Raw genomic sequence first — 17388 nt, forward strand, 5'->3', positions numbered from 1 at the left:
CATTGGCCGGGGCTGCTGCCGGGAAAGGTGATTGGCCCCGCGGGGAGGTGGGCGGGTCCGGGCGCCCCCATTGGTGGCGGCGGGAAGTTTAAACAGAGCAAACAACCTGCGCTGTTTGCTCCTGTTTCCAGTTTGCGAGTCTGTGTGTCCGGCTTATTTACCGGGTCCCGGCGATCGCACGAGAAAGGGGGCGAATTCGCTCCAATTCCCCCAGCTTCCCGAGAGGACACGTTGGGCGTTTCTGCACGGGCGGCTCGGAGCAGCCTGTTGGGCCCAGAGGCCGCCATGGCGACCAGGCATCGGGGGCGCGACTGCTGTGAGCGGAGCCCCCGGAACCGAGGCCGCGGGCGGGGCCGCGGGGCCCCTGGGCCGAGGAGGAGGCGGCCTCCCCGCCGGTCCTGTCCCTTAGCCACTTCTGCAGGTCGCCCTTCCTCTGCTTCGGGGACGTGCGGCTGGAAGCCTCGCGGACGCTGCCCCTGGGCAACCCCAACGAGGAGGCGACCGCCGTGAGGCTGTCCCGTGGCCCGGCCGCCGAGTGCGGCTTCACCGTCTGGCCGAGCGCCTTCGTGCTGCAGGTAGGAGGGGAGTGGGCCCTCTGCGGTCACCCCGCCGCGCTCCGGGAGGGGCCTCGGAACGAGCAGCAGCGGACCTGAGGCCTGGAGATAAAGCCAAGTCCTTCCCTCTAACTCTGGGTGAGCCCTGGCCCCCGGGGCAGAGGAGCCGGGTCGGCGGGGACTCGGCGGTGACAGCGCGTCCACGCGCCTGCGCGGAGCATCCTTAGGAGCACTTTCCTAGCTTTCTGTTACAGAGAAGTGTTTTTCATAGGCTTCGGCCCTCGAGAAGACTTGCGGTTCTAGAGTAATGGATGGCACTTTTAAAATTAATATTCTTTCATCTGTCTCTCTATCCATACATCTATCCATCCATCCATCTGTCTGTATTTAAAACTGCCAGGAGTACTTTGGTTAGAGCAGGGTTTTTTAATTGCTTTCCATCAGTCATCTTAAATATCCACTTTAGTTTCCATAGGGAAACTGATTCCACAGAGTGAGCGTAACTCTAATACTTATCATAGAGAAAGAGTGAGCTCCTTTTTAGCTGAATGTCTATAGCAACAAAACCAAAAACACCTCTTCAGGGTTGTTTTCAAGAAGTATGAACACTTAAGTGTTTTACTCTTTTGTTTCCTTTGCTGTAGTGTAGTTTTTTGTTTTTGTTTTTCTAAAGAGATGGGGAAATAAAGATATATGTATCAACAGAATAATTTTCATTGCAGTGCTTTTGTGATAATAGTAATCTGTAATAATGCAATAGTTAAATAAATAATACATCCATTAATTGTATCTATCAAAATTATTTTAAAGAGTTCTTTATGCTGCAGTGTACTTTTTATTTTTTAATTTTTGGCTGCATTGGGGTCTTCGTTGCTGCGTGCGGGCTTCCTCTAGTTGCGGCGAGCGGGGCCTACTCTTCGTTGTGGTGCACGGGCTTCTCATTGCAGTGGCTTCTATTGTGGCAGAGCACGGGCTCTAGGCCTGTGGGCTTCAGTAGTTGTGGCACTTGGGCTCAGTAGTTGTGGCTCGCAGGCTCTAGAGCGCAGGCTCAGTAGTTGTGGCACACGGGCTTAGTTGCTCCGCGGCATGTGGGATCTTCCTGGACCAGGGCTTGAACCGGTGTGCCATGCACTGGCAGGCAGATTCTTAACCACCGTGCCACCAGGGAAGCCCTGCAGTGTAATTTTAATGGCGATTCAAATTTTGTGACTTTTGTTTCAGAACTTCCTGGGTAGCTTTTCTGCATTGCATTGACCAGAGCAATGCTCCCATTCCTGTCACCAAAATCCAAAGAATTTACATCCTTATTTTGACTGCTCTGGTCTTTCCATTGATTAGAACCTCTGAAAGTGTGAAAAGAAAAAAAAAAAAAAAAAAAGCTGAGGGAGTCTCACTCCTTGTCTAAATAACAGCTGCCTAAGGCAGTGAGAAGAGGCTCTAATCTGAGGTCCATGGGCTTGTATCTAAGCAGTGGTTCAGCTACAATTAAGAACCTGCCCTTCGCCTTTAGTTTATAAATGTTTGCTTTACATGGAAAGGTATATATTTTTTCTATCTACATAATACTTTTTTACTTATTCTTTTTTGTTATGTGGAACTAAAGGTTTGCTGTGTTATTTTTTTTTGGTTTTGTTCTTTTGTTTTAGAATTTACTCTTTTATAGTGTAAAAGCTCACTGTTCTTTTTAAAAACCAATTGTTTATGATGTGTTATGGTTTCTGCTTTAAAACAAAACTTGTCTTTTATTAGCTGTTGCTTTCCCTCAGCTTCAGGTCTGAGTGTGCTGATTCCACTTAACCCACCAAGCCACTAAGATAATACATACAAACATAATGTTCACCATTTACAAATTCTTTTAAACTCTGTTGCCTTATTTAATCCTTACATCAAACTCATGGAGTCCTTATCCACATTTGTAGATAAGGCAACACTGTCAAAGGGTTTGTGTCCAATGGATCAGGGTAGGCAGCTCAGTTTACTCTTCTGAGTCTTCCGTGTCTATTTTCTCATCCATCGGTTGGAAGTAATGCCAACTGCAGCTGTGCATGGTGCTCAACTGAGAGAAAGCTTCAAGCAAAAGTCTGGACTCTGTGTCCTGAATAAATGTTCTCTTCCTAATTTTTAATGAGGAAATATGCTCAGAGGGTGGAAATATTTATGCATGGTTTTATTCATAGCAATTGACAGAGCTAGGATTCCCATCCAGGTCTTATAATTTTAAATCCCATGCACTGTCCCTTATATTGATTTATAGACGTGAGACATGGTTCCTCCCTAAAGACATATGTTAGGAGTTTGAGGGGAAAATTCTAAGAACAAGAAGAAGCTACATCAAACAGCTATCAAGGAGGTTGGGATGTTTTGAGGAGACCGGTGGTTCTCACACTTAAGAATGCATCAGAATCACCTGGAGGGCTGGTTAAAATACTTTTGGGTCCCCACCTTCAGAGTTTCTCATTCCATATGTGTAGAATAGGAAGAGAACTTGCATTTCTAAGAAGTTCCCAGGTGATGCCTCTGCTACTGGTCCAGGGACCACATTTTGAAAAGCACTGTAGTAGAAAATAAATATTAGAACATCCCTTAACTAAAACACACCGCACACCTTCAGTGAATTAGCATGTCACGGTATGACTAAGCAGCATTTCTCTGAGATGCCTCAACCACTTGCATCAGATTTGTCTGGATTGCTTGTTAAATGAGGGAGATTTGTACCCACCACTCCACACTTACTAATGTGAATTTCTGGGGGTAAATACAGAAAACTCGATGTACGCAGATGGCATCTAACGAACCACTAGGTAAAGTGTTATACTTGCCAAATAGTGACAGAAATTCACAATTAGTATAAAAATAGGTCTACAGTACAATGTATCTAGGCCTAATAAGGAGTGAGGACCAGAAGACTGTCATTTGGGATATTTTTGTAGAGCAGATTTACTGGGGCCAATCCAAGGAAAACTTTTTTAAATGATCTTTTGGGTTTCTTTTAATCTCCTGGTCATTCTTTTTAAAACTTCAATAATACTGGTGTGTTAGAATCTGCATAGGACTGCTCTAACGTAGGGGGTTTGTCATTTGGGTCTGAGTCTTCATAATGACATTCAGTTAAAATCACCAGCCATCCTATTGAATGGGATTAAGCTACGTGGTGTTTCCATCCTGACTGCACGTTACCTCAGTGGTGAGCTTTAAAAAAACCACCGGTACCAGGACCCCGCTTCAGCATCACTCCTGGGGAGGACATAGAGGAGGGTCGGGGCGTATTTACTTTTTACAAACCCCTCAAATGATCTCTGTAACCAGGGTTATGAACAACTCAACTGGATGGTTTAACAGACTCATTGGTGCCAGTTCTGGAAATAGGAGCTTTTGCTCTGCAAACGGGTAGAGACTAACATGAGGCAGCTCGCACTTCTTCAAGAAAATAAGCCACCCGTCTATTGTGCAATGAGTTTGATGCTAATTTGATGTGACTGGGAGACTTGGATGAACTGACTGGCAGGGCAGCCCCAAACCTGACTCTTCCCTCCACCTTCACAGCCAGGCTTCTCAGACAGTTATGGTCATTGCACTTATGGCCACAAGGGGGCGGGCCAGATCCATTTAATAACAAGGCAGCTTCAGTTGTCACTGGCTGCAACTACCATTTTCTGATTTGTCACTAATAAAAAGTTTGTAAACAAAGACCACAGAATCTTAGGACTAGATGGAATTATGAGAGATCATCTTGTTTATTGATTGACAACATTTTTTTAATCTTTTCCCAAAGGAGGGAGATGCAGCCCACTTTTTTTATTGTAATTCTGACTTTCTGCTGTCTTTCAGAATCTAGATAAAATAGTAAGATTCTTATCTCAGACACATGGCAATGCTTCTGTTCAAAAAATTAACAGTGATGCATGTCCAAGAATGCCATTACTGAAGGTAATAGAGGCATATTTAAAAGAAAGTAGTATAACAGATCTGTTCCTTCATTTGTTTGAGTTACCGAAGAAATTTTTTTTAAGGGTGGAGTTGGGGGGCGAGGGAGACCAAATAAAGATTTACAAAAGGGAAAAAGTAAAATGCTTTATGTTTTATTTCTGTTTTTACACCTCTGAGGGTATTTGTCTCCATAAAAGGTGAAGTTTTGTAGCTAGACTCTCACTGCAGTCCAAAAAGCATGTATCAGTTATAAATCCCTTGACATATTTTTCAGAACTGAGTCGCTCTCACTGTCTCAGTCTATGGATTGTTACAGATTAACGAAGGGCTTCTTCATGGGAAGGTGGATGGAGGAGGGGGCATGGAAAAGGAAAAGGGGATGAGCGCTCTGAGCATCTTCTTCCCAATGTGCTTTCCTCCTGAGTTAGCTGATTAACCTTTCAGTTAAGGATAAAAAGACTAGCACTTCATTTTGGTATGCCTTAAAGAAAATAGGCAAACAAACAAAACAAAACAAAGCCTCTGCAGCCACAAAATGTACACCTAAGTAATGCTGTTTATAATGTTCAAATCTGTTAAAGAGATTACGTATATACCATAGTCCTCTGCTTCTCTCTCCAACCTCATGTATCGCAGGTCATTTGCCTTCCCGCTAACATGAAGCCACAATGGTCCTCTATTTGTTTCTAGGGATACACTAAGCAGTTTCTTGTTTCAGGCCTGTGTACATGCTGGCACATTCTGCTGAATTGCTCCTCCCTTAGCTCTGTCTGTCCAGCTTATTCTTATACTTTGTCTTAGCTTAAAAATTAGTAGTATACTCTCTGATCACCCAGTTAGAGATTATAGGTCCCTTCACTCTGGCTCTCTCAAACCTTTTTTTTGTTTTATTGATAACAGTATTGGGGACTTGTATTTTTGTATTTATCTTTTCACTTAGATTTTGTAATTTCTTTTATTGAGAAGAGTATAGTGTCCATGAGGCCAGAGACCATGTCTCCTTTTCATTCATTCAATAATTTTGTCACTTAAATATTTAATGTATGCCTATCCTGTGTCAGGCACTATGTATGCCATTAGGCACTCAATAACTATTTGTTAAATAACAGTAACTCTTTAGAAGGGACACCCCCTTTTAAAATTTTCTATATATAAATTGAGAAGCAAGTAGTAAGAGTTCACACTCTTGAATTTATCCTAAACAGATAATTTCATTTGAATCTCAATAAGAACAAAATTTGATAGATATGCCCATTAAGTCAGTTGTACAGGCAGACCTTGGAGATATTGTGGGTTCAGTTTCAGACCACTGCAATAGAGTGAAAATCACAGTAAAGCAAGTCACAAGAATGTTTTGGTTTCCCGGTGCATATAAAAGTTATGTTTACACTATACTGTAATTATTAAGTGTACAATAGCATCATGTCTAAAAAGACAATATACATATCTTAAGTTAAAAAGACTACTATTAAAAGATGCTAACAATCTGAGCCTTCAGCAAACTGTAATCTTTTTGCTCATGGAGGGTTTGCCTCAATGTTGATGCTGCTGACTGATCAGGGTGGTGGCTGCTGAAGGGTGGGGTCGCCGTGGCAATTTCTTCAAACAAGATAACAGTGAAGTTTGCTGCATTGATTGACTCTTCCTTTCATGAACAATTTCTCTGTAGCCTGCGATGCTGTTTGATAGCATTTTAACCACAGTAGAACGTCTTTCAAAATTAAAGTCAATCCTCTCAAACCCTGCCTTGTTTTATCAACTAAGTTTATGTAATATTCTAAATCCTTTGTTGTCATTTCAGTAATCTTCACAGCATCTTCACCAAGAGTAGATTCCATCTCAAGAAACCATTCTCTTTGTTCATCCATAAGAAGCAACTTCTCATCCATTCAAGTTTTATCATGAAATTGCAGCGATTCAGTCACATCTGCAAGCACCACTTTTAAATCTGTTGTCCGAGTCCAAGCTCGTACTACTCACCACACAATGGGACAATAAATCTAGAGACAAGTCGTTAGGGCAAGGAATAGTGACTTTATTTGGAAAGCCAGCTGACCAAGAAGATGGCGGACTAGTGTTCCAAAGAACCATCTTACCTGAGTTAGAATTCAGGCTTCTTTTATATTAAAAGGGGAGGGTCTGTTGTTAGTTGTTGCAAACTTCTTGGTGTCAGAATCCTTTGCTCTTGCAGCTGTCCCTGTAGGTCAGGTCATGATGTTCCTATAAACCTCCAACAAGACAAATGTTATTCTCTGTTCTGCAGCTTTTGAATCTCTATATGAATGGAAAAGTGTTATGCCTTTAAAGGTCAGAGCCTTGAGAATGGGCTATCCTGTATATTTCAGGCTATAGGCAACATTCTTAACTTGTAGCAAAAGCAATAGAGTACAAAGTTTAAAGTAAAAGAAACAGATCTAATATGGAGTCAGATTTGTTCTTCCCTATTACAATTCTAGTTCTCTTGCTATTTCTACCATATCTTCAGTTACTTCCAGGAAGTAACTGAAACCCTCGAAGTCATTCATGAGGATTAGAATCAACTTCTTCCAGACTCCTGTTAATGTTGATATTTTGACGTCTTCCCATGAATCATGAATGTTCTTAATGGCATCCAGAATGCTGAATCCCTTTCAGAAGGTTTTCAATTTACTTTTCCCAGATCCATCTGAGGAATCACTATCTATGGCAACTATAGGCTTATGAAATGTATTTCTTAATAAGATTTGAAAGTCGAAATTACTCCTTGATCTATGGGCTGCAGAATAGATGTTGTGCTAGCAGGCATGAAAATAACATTAATCTCACTGCTACATCAGAGCTCTTGGGTGACCAGGTGCCTTGTCAGTGAGCAATAATATTTTGAAAGGAATTTAGTCTTTTTTTCTGAGCAGTATGTCTCAACAGTGGGCTTGAAATATTGGTAAACCATGTTGTAAAGAGATGTGCCATCATCCAGATTTAGTTGTTCCATTTACAGAACACAGGCAGAGTAGATTCAGCGTAATTCTTAAGGGCCGTAGGACTTTCAGAATAGTAAGCGAGCATTAACTTCAACTTGAAGTCACCAGTTGCATTAGTCCCTAGGGAGAGAGTCAGCCTGTCGTTTGAAGCTTTGAAGCCAGGCATTGACTTTTCCTCTCCAGCTATGAAAGTCCTAGATTGCATCTTTATCCTGTAGAAGGCTGTTTCCTCTACACTGAAAACCTGTTGTTTAGTGCAATCACCTTCATTAATTATCTTAGATCTCCTGGATAACTTGCTGCAGCTTCTAGATCAGCACTTCATGCTTCACCTTGCACTTTTAATGTTGTGAAGATGACTTCTTTCCTTAAACCTCATGAACCAAGCTCTGCCAGCTTCAAACTCTTCTACAGTTTCTTTAATTCTCTCAGCCTTCATAGAATTGCAGAGAGTTAGGATCTTAACTCTGGATGAGGCTTTGGCTTAAGGGAATGTTGTGGCTGGTTTGATCTTCTATCCGAACCATTAATACTTTCTCCATGTCAGCAATAAGGCTGTTTTGCTTTCTTATCATTCTTGTGTTCACTGGAGTAGCACTTTTAATTTCCTTTGTTAACCAAGAATTCCAAGAACTGATTGAAATAAAGAGGTGTTTATTTGGGTTTGTTAGGACTCCAGCCCAGGAGACACAGATCCAAAAAGTACTTGAATTGTGTTCCATCAGACTACAAAATGAGGAAAGCTTATTAAGGCAAAAAACAGGAAGGTGACCTAAGTTGTTCATCAAGGATTAGGATTGGAACTGGCAAGAAGTAAGGGTGCTTGTTAAGCCAGGGTTGGTTGGGGTCCAGAAGGGTTGCAGAGTTACAAGGGGAGGCCTTGAGACCATAATGTTGCAGCTGGCAGTTCTAGCAGATACTGTTTTGAGAACGGCTGGTAGTAGTGATTTCAGAGAGACAGAAGTGAGCTGTGGCTTGAAGCGAGATCTTAGTTCCCTGCCAGGAATTGAACCTGGGTAACCTGGATGAAAACCAGGAATCCTAGCTGCCAGACCGCCAGGGGCCAGAGGCTAGAAGCAAAGTGGCCCTGGCTCTTACCCCCGTTAGAAAGCGAGAATGTTTCAAGGAGGCAAAAACTGTAAAAACAGGTACAAAGTTTATTATTAGAGACACAGCACAACAAGTGGGAGAGCACACAGAGAAGCAGTTTGTTTATTTAAGACTGAAGCAATACACACCTGGGGAGAAAGGGTGTGGTTGTCCTTCCTAACAAAGAGGAGTGCAGTGAAGAGGCGATTTAAACCCTTTATACAGGACAGTTCTTCCGGGTCTTTGTCCACCTTTGGCCAATTATCTCACTTCTTTTCCCACAAATGACCTGTTCTAGGACCCTCCCCAACATGTGTGTGCATCTTTTTTCCAAGATGGGTTCCATCACAGGGGCTGTGAGAGGCTTGGCATCACCTATTATGGGGTGGTGCCCCCTCCTTTTTGACCCCCAAGGAGTCAGGAGTGGTCATCTTATCTTGTTACTCCAGCAGAGCTCAGCTCCTGCCATTAACTTTGTCCTTGGAGTGTCCAGGGAGAACAGATTTTCCTCCGCTTGACAAACACCAGCTGTCCAGCCCAAGGGCCCGTCTATCTCCTACCTCAGTATCCTTGAGTCTGATACCGTTCAGAAAATTCAGGTTCTTACTGATGCAGGAATGTGTCTAAAACCACATCCACGATGGCCACCAGGTTCCATTTTGGATGCCTGAACAACAGTTGCTCCATTTTGAGTTTTAAATGATCTTAAATAGGTCATCACCTTTAAGAACGTTTCCTTTTCATTCACAGCTGGACACAGGAGGCCCAACTTTCCTCCTGTCAACGCTTCCGACGTGCCTTCCTCACTCAGCTTAATCATTTCTAGCTTTTGATTCAAAGTGAGAAACATGCGACTCTTTCTTTCACTTGAACACTTAGAGACCGTCGAAGGGTTGTTCATTGGCCTAATTTCAATGTTGTTGTGTCTCAGGGAACCAGGGAACAGGGAGGCCGAGGAAGAGGGAGAGACGTGGGGGAACAGCTGGTCAGTGGAGCAGTCAGAACACACACAACATTTCTCAGTGAAGGCTGCTGTCTTCTATGGGCTCAGTTCCTGGACCCCAAACTATTACAATACTAACATCAAAGATCACAGAGCACCAGAACAAATATTATAATGAAAAAGTTTGAAATATTGCAAGAATTACCAAAATGTGACACAGAGATACAAAGTGAGCAAATGCTGTGGGAAAAATGGCACCAATAGACTTGCTCAATGAAGGGTTGCCACAAACCTTCAATTTGTTAAAAAAAAAAAAAAATGCAGTATCTATGAAGCAAAATAAAGAAAAATAAAACAAGGTATGTCTGTATATGACAAAAAAAGAAAGAACATTCACTGACCTAATGATTTCTATATGGGGAGCACACATCACAGAACCAGAAACATCCTAGCCTGGAACCAAAATAATCTAGCCTACCACAGATGTGCTGTTAAACATTAACTTAACAAAGTGATGAGTTGAAATTTAGTGAAATGAGACAAAGCCCATTTAAGCTCTAAATTCGGGGGATCTTCCAACCCTAACCTTTGCTTATAATCCCCCTTCCTTTTATTAGAGTTGTGTGAGTCTGATCTGACCTAGGATAACAACAGGTGGGTTGAAGATGGTGTGTGTGGTCTCTGGGACTGAGATTTTTCCAGTTTATTCATCTACTGAGGCCTTCAGAGCTCTGAAAGTGAGTCTCGGACACTCACCTAATTATGGATACTAAGTTGTTGAGAAGCTCAGGAATTCTGCAAGGCCAGACAAGGGGGAGGCTAGCCTTCACCAGAGTTTTTCTTATGATTTTATTCTTGTTGTTTTTGCTGTAGCTGGTCACTTAACTGAGTTAGCATAATTCAACAAGAAAGATCCAAAGATATTCATTCAGTATCATGAAACTGGAGTATGCTTCTACTGGGCCCATGGCCAAGCATAGGGAAGGGAATAAAAGACAGATATCAAAGTAAGGACTTTTATTATATGGCAGGCAAGCTTGGTACTAAAAACAGGCACCTGTATAACTAAACTCTAGGAGGATGAGTTCTGAGAAGCCCAGGTACTGTGAAGAGGACAGGAGAATTGCTTTTTCTGTCCAGGGGAAAAGCTGTAAAGGTCTGACCTCCTCTGTGAGGCTGATACCAGTTCAGCTCTACCATTTCTTGTCTTTCGGGTTGTGTGATCGTGGGTCCTAATGTTGGTAGTTGGTCTACCATCTCTCCTCCCTTCCGGCATTACCGTAATACAACTTCTGCAGTAAAACTTCTGTTTTAATTTGTCTAAGTACATGCATACATACATACAAACAAACAAAACTTGTCTTTTTTTTCCCCTGAAAAACAACAAAGAGTTTGTTTTGTCATGTGAGGGTTTTGCATTTTGCAAATTCCTGCCAGGCTGTAGGGTGTAGATGTTAAGGTTTAAACTCTGGACTTAGACTGCCTGGGTTCTAATTACTAGCGGTATGACTTTGGCAAAATACTTAAAGCATTCTGGACCTTGACTACTTCATCTGTAAAACGTGCATCATCACAGTATCTGCTTCCTAGGGATGTGAGGATTTGACTAGTTATATTAGATACCTGAAACTATGCCTGGAACGAAGTAAGTATTTAACAAATATCAATAATGATAATATGGACTTTAGAGAAGTGGAGAGCAAGGAATTTAGCTGATCATCTTTACATTGCTTTTTGAAAAATTCTTTCTAATGTAAGGTCATTATATTTGAAATAGAGGTTCTGTACATATTCTAAAGAAGTGGAAATATGTGACTAAATTTTTAAAAACCACTGAGTGATTATTATAATTTTATTTTGTTGTGAAGCTTGTTATTGCTAGTAACTTTTTTCCTTATAATGAAATGAGATAGGGTAGGAAAATATATTTGATTTCTAAATGTTGTTAGGGTATAGAGTGTTGGTGAGTAACAATTATTAATCATCTACTGTATTCTAAGTTGCATATAATATATTTTGGTTATTATACATCACTACTGTTATAGTCATTTAAAATGTATTCTTTTGATTATAGCCTAAAGAAAAAATTGTTATTTCTATTACCTGGACACCGTTAAAAGGAGGCCGAGTAAGAGAGATCATGACATTTCTTGTAAATGATGTTCTGAAACACCAAGCTATATTACTAGGAAATGCAGAAGAGCCAAAAAAGAAAAAGGTACTAAGTTTTCATCATTCTGTAATTTACTCTAGGAAAATAATAATATGTAAAAATTATTTTGTGAACAGTCTTGAGGTAGCATACATAATTTTGCTTAAAGGTACTATTCAATAGTTAGCAACTTAATCTGTATGTTTTCTTATTTTTGCAGAGGAGTCTTTGGGATACCATTAATAAAAAGAAAGTATCAGCCTCTTCAGGTCATAACCAGAAGATTTCAAATATTCAAAATGTAAATAAAACATTTAATGTTTCCTCAAAATTTGACAGAGTTAGGAGCCCATTACAAGCATGTGAGAATCTGGCTACGAACGAAAGCTGTTCCCCAACAGAAAACAATTCTTTAATCCTTGAAGAAAATAAAATACCCATATCACCTATCAGTCCCACTTTCCAAGAGTGCCATGGGGAGACCTGCTTGCCAGTTTCTGTCCATCAGTCTACTAACTACACATCCCTTCCTGCATCTGAAAATGGGGAAGTATTAAAAGTAGAAGGTGCCAACATTGTAAACGATTTTCATTTTAATGAGACAGTCATAACTGAAACTTCCTTTGACTCCATAAATAATCTTAGTGGCCAAATTGAAGAGAACAGTAAACTTACTCTTACCCCAAACTATTCTTCAACGTTGAACATCACACAAAGCCAAGGAAATTTTCTAAGTCCGGATTCCTTTGTGAATAACAGCCGTGCAGCTAATAATGAACGAGAATTAGTGATGTGTCTTTCACCAGGTATGTGTGTGAAAGGTAATTCAAGGCCTGTGATTTTGGAGTCAAAAAGTGTATGTGAAATTTATCGGACAATTTTAAGTCCAGATTCTTTCATAAATGATAATTATGGACTAAATCAGGATCTAGAATCAGAGTCAATTAATCCAATTCTATCCCCAAATCAATTTTTAAAAGATAATATGGCTTACATATGTGTATCTCAGCAAACATGTAAATTGTCACCATTATCAAATGTAAATTCTCAGGCCTCACAACCTTCTCAGGATGAGAGAAAAAATGAAGTTTTACCTTGTATTCCTGAATGTCAGGGTTCAAAATCTCCAAAAGCTACTTTTGAAGAATCCAAAGCTTTAGAAATGAAGTCAAATTGTTATACTTTTAAGAAACGGAACCAGCCTAAATTTTCTGCAGTTCAGGATATCTCTAGTCACAGCCACGATAAACCTCTTAAGAGACGCCCAATACTTTCTGCCACTGTTACTAAAAGAAAGCCCACTTGTGCCAGAGAAAACCAAACGGAGGCTGATAAACCGAAGGCAAAAAGATGTCTCAGTGTTGTAGTGGGTGAGTGTGAAAAAGAAACAGATGATCACAAAGAGAAAGGTGATTTTCATTCTTTTCTTCCAGCTAGAGATTTAATACTGAGTAGACCTAAGAGTTGTAAAAATGTGATAACTCCTCCCTCAAAGGTAGCTTTAGTTGCTCGTAAAAGAAAGAGTGAGGGAAACACAGAAGATGCAAATTTGAAGGTTACAGTTACAGAATACACAGAAGTACAAGAAATCAAAAGGATCCATTTTTCTCCTGTGGAGTCCAAAACATCAACTGTTAAAAACACAAAGAAAGTGATAACCTCCACCTCGAAACGTATTAGCAACAGAGAGAAATTAAAGCTGAAGAAGAAAACTGGTGAGTCTCGTTAATAAAATCTTTAATGAAAGTATAGCTATGCTGGGCATATTTTCTGTTTCTTTTGGTTTAGTAAATTACTATCAATAAGCTTGAATTTACTTGTACTTTTCATTTACCAATTTGCTTAGTGGAAGATGGAGCAAACGTAGCACAGGGCTGAATTCTGCAATCACTGTGATCTCGTTCTTTTTTAAACTTTTAACGTTTTGTTCATCGTGATTTTTCTGCATTAACTTTGATTTTTAAAAAATATTGCATTAAAATACTTGATGACTGAGTTTTTTGGCCCCCGCCTCTAGTGTTGTACTTTACGTGCCTCACCTTAGTCCAGGCCCTGATGGGAGGACCTAGTGAATGCCTGGCCCCATCACACCACCTGGGGGGATGCAGAGGAGGCTTTTATACTCCCTGTGCTCCGGGGACATCATTCTGCTCAGCCTTTACTTGGCCGTTATTTAGGAATGAAGACGGGGCACCTGAGCTCCTCATTCCTTTGGGGAAAACTTCACCATTCCTTCCCTAGCGCTCACAGCCGTACTACCGCTGTCTGCCTTGAAAACTGTTAGGGCCAATCCCATCATGACCTTTTAACCCCAGTTCCCTCAGATGCCAATCAAGGTCCCCACAGGAAAACAAACCACACAGGTTATTTAACAGGTAATTTTAAAAGAGTTCTAGGACTCCCAGGAAATATCCCCCTCTGTATTTTATCTCATTTTTCTTTGCACACCGCCTAACTGGGACCATCTTCCACTCCTTCTCTGCAGTTCTTTACAGGGTCTGTGCCCTGTGGACTCACTGCCCTTCCTTAGCACCTGTCTTCTGGATACTCCCTCCTGTTCCCACGCTGAGCCTGGCCCTCCCCTGAGAACACTGCCCTCATGCAACCCTCTCCAGCACTGGCTGTCTTCTCTCCCGCTCCTCTGGCCTTGAGTATCTCGGTGGGACAATGGACCGCCCGCTGTCTCGTATCTGCTTCCAGACTATTGCTTCTCCTTTCTTCCTTAAAAACAAACGAAAAGAAAGCAAACAGCAACAAACAGCTTGAAGTTCGTTTTTCATACTATCCCACCCAGAGTTCTCCTTGTTACAGTGAGAGATAACTTGAGATTTTTACATTTGGCTCACGAGATCTTCTCCAAAACTACTACTTTACGATGATTCTTTATGATCTCAAGATTCTTGTAGGAGAGCCTTCCAATATCCTGGCGTGTTAGCTCCAGCGTACTTAGGCCACACTGTCCTAAAGGCGTCTCCCTCGCTATGATCTCAGCATTTTCTCTAGAACCCAACTAATCCAGCCCCATTTCCCCAGCCCTCACCTAATTATATCCTCACTTTCTTACTTATTCAGCTTGGATTCCACAGTTCCTCATAATCCCTTTGTTCACCTCTCTTACGTTCATTGTGCTTGTCTGGCAAATTCCAATCCCAGCCCAAGTCTGCCTGCTCTGTGCCTGGACCTTGCTGGTTGGTCTTCAAATTCCTGACCACTAACCGCAGTGAAGCCCGTAGCTCCTCTTGGCTCTATCCTCCTGGCTTATTGACTTTATCACTTTGCTGCAGCCTATCTCATCCCTCCCTTCTTCTCGAGCACCCCCTCCCTCCGCTCAGGATGGATAACAGCAGTGAACATTTACTGACTGCGCTCTCCGCGGCCCCGGTTGTAAGTGCTTTGCTATTTCCTCCTCTCATACCTACCTACAGCAATCCTACCGAGTAGATGTTGTCATGAATACATGTTGAAGATGAGGGAATGTGCGCATCCAGGTGCTGAGTAATTTGCCTAAGGTCACGGGCGGTAAGTGGTTGGGCTGGGGTACCACCTGGTCAGGAGGGCTTCGGAGCTGGCGCTCTGCTCCTTCCCCAACCTGCTTCCTGCCTCACTGAGGGAAACTTCCGCAGCACCCACCACCCCGCTGTGTTTTCGTGCACGGCTCCCTTCCCTCCTATTACAGCCTGAAAGGTCTGCACGCCCAGTGAGGCCGGGCTCTACCGGCACCGAAAGCCCGACGCCCTCTACACGGACGTTGCTTTAGCAGCTGCCTTCTCTCTCCCACATCTCCAGTGTTTTACTCCCTACTGGGTCATTTCTGATTGACACACAGATGTGCCGTTCTTACCTCCAGCTCCTAAAGAAACAAAGACTTTTTGCTGATACCACTTACCCGTTCAGGCCCTGCTCCTTTCTTCTGATTTCTTTTAAGCAAAACTCTTTGAAAGAACCTATGTATCCACTTTGTGATAGTTCACTGAGTTCTGTATACTTTTCCGGGTAAACATCGTGCTTGAATTAAAAGGTGCTTTCTAGTGTAAAAAAAAAAAATCACTTTGAAGGTTGCTTATGTTAGCTGTTTCCAATTCCTCACCTATTGGCTGAAACCGCTTCAACCAGATTTTGACGACTCTACTAAAACTTTTCCTGTCAAGGTCATGAACACATCCACACTTTGAGCCCAGTGGTTATTTCTCAGTCTTCATCTTGAACTCTTAGGCAGACTGATGCTTTGAATCTCCTTCTTCTCGAAATGCTTTATCCTGCCAGCCGCACTTCCTCTTGGTTCTTTTCCCGCGGCACTGGCTGCTTCTCAGGTTTCTCTTTGGAGCACTGTGTCTCTCCAGCCTCCCAACCTTGGAGTACACGAAGACTTAGTCACTGAACCTTGTTTATACTTTCACTCATTCCCTTAATGATCTCAGGCCATCTCACAGCTTTCAATACTATCTGTACATGGAGGCCTCACAATTTTATATCTTTGGGATGGACCGCTAATCTGTAGACTCATTTATCCAACATCTAATATTTCTACTTGACTGCCAAATGAGCATCTTTAATTTGTCCAAAACCAGCCCTTTGCTATCCCCACTCCCGTGACACGTGTACCTGGTGTATCACTCCCGACACAGCACTTCTGTTATGACCTCCTCTCATTTCAGGCCCCAAACCTTGGGATTGTCCCTAAGTGTGTTTCTCTCCTACCCTTTCTCTATAAATGCACACAGTCTGCCTGATTCCAAATTCAGTCCATTGACAAATCCTATCTTCTGTTCCTTCCAAGTATCAATACGTTCAGGATTGGATCACTTCTCACCATTTCTGATGGCACCATCTGAGCCTGTCTGTGACACTGCAAGCCCCCTAACAGATCTTGCTTTCACCCTTGCCTTCTCTGGAGTCTATTTTCCACTTAGCAACCAGGGCGATACTTTTCAAATATTTGTTAACTGGATGCTAACATTGTCCGTTACTATGCCCCTGATGACCTTTCGTCTCACTGGAAGCCAAGTTCTTAAAATGATGATGCACAAGGCCCTGTAAGGTCTGTGTTGCCCCAATCTCCTCCCAACCTCCGTCGTTCCTCTCTGTCCTTCTTGCTTCTGTCACCCTGGCTTCCTTGTTATCCTTGACCCTTCAACATTCTCTTCCCTCAGGGTATTTGCTGTTAATTGTCCCCTCTGTACAGAATGACTTCCTTCTCTAAGTCCCTTATATCAGCCTCAAAAGGGCCAGTAACTTGCCCAAGGTCACAAAATCTCCTAAAATAGAGCCACGGTTTAAACTCAGGTCTCCCTGTCTACAACGTACATGTTCTACCACATCTTTCTATCCTACTGTGATTTGAGAAAGAGAGAGAGCGGGTAGACATGAGGTTTTTATTTTGGGCACTGACCAAGGATGACAGTTTTGGAGATCCACCAACCTCAAACTTGTGATGTGCCAGTTAGCTCGAGGCACTTGGTGTCCAGGACGTGGCTTTACCTGCTTCCTGCCTCAGAACCTTCAGTGGCCCTCTGCTGTCACCAGATGATTGATTTCCAAGCTCCTTATTCTGTCATTTAAGATTCTCTTCATGTGACCTCCCCTTATCCAGCCTGCTGTCTTATTATTCAACAACATTCTCGCCATGCTACTCTTGCCATTCCGTCCAGGTATCCTCTTTTGTTGTTGTTCTTAACATCTCTCAGCATACATAATTATAATAAAAAATTGTTTCTTATTATGTGGGAGCTTTTCAGATTTGCTCTCACGACAACTTTCAAATAC

General features: G+C 42.1%; 1 protein-coding gene across 1 annotated transcript in view; it reads left to right on the forward strand.

Moving 5' to 3' along the window:
• The first annotated feature begins 285 nt into the window (after positions 1-285).
• The window catches only part of ASPM (abnormal spindle microtubule assembly), a 67716-nt gene continuing 50613 nt past the window's right edge, over positions 286-17388 (forward strand). Inside the window, 4 exon segments of the mRNA XM_029230965.1 lie at positions 286-328; positions 331-575; positions 11548-11691; positions 11846-13349. Of these exon segments, the coding sequence (XP_029086798.1) occupies positions 286-328; positions 331-575; positions 11548-11691; positions 11846-13349 (1936 nt within the window).

This window comes from Monodon monoceros, unplaced genomic scaffold, assembly GCF_005190385.1.
Source record: "Monodon monoceros isolate NGI ecotype Baffin Bay Population unplaced genomic scaffold, NGI_Narwhal_1 Super_Scaffold_18, whole genome shotgun sequence".
Lineage (NCBI taxonomy): Eukaryota > Metazoa > Chordata > Mammalia > Artiodactyla > Monodontidae > Monodon > Monodon monoceros.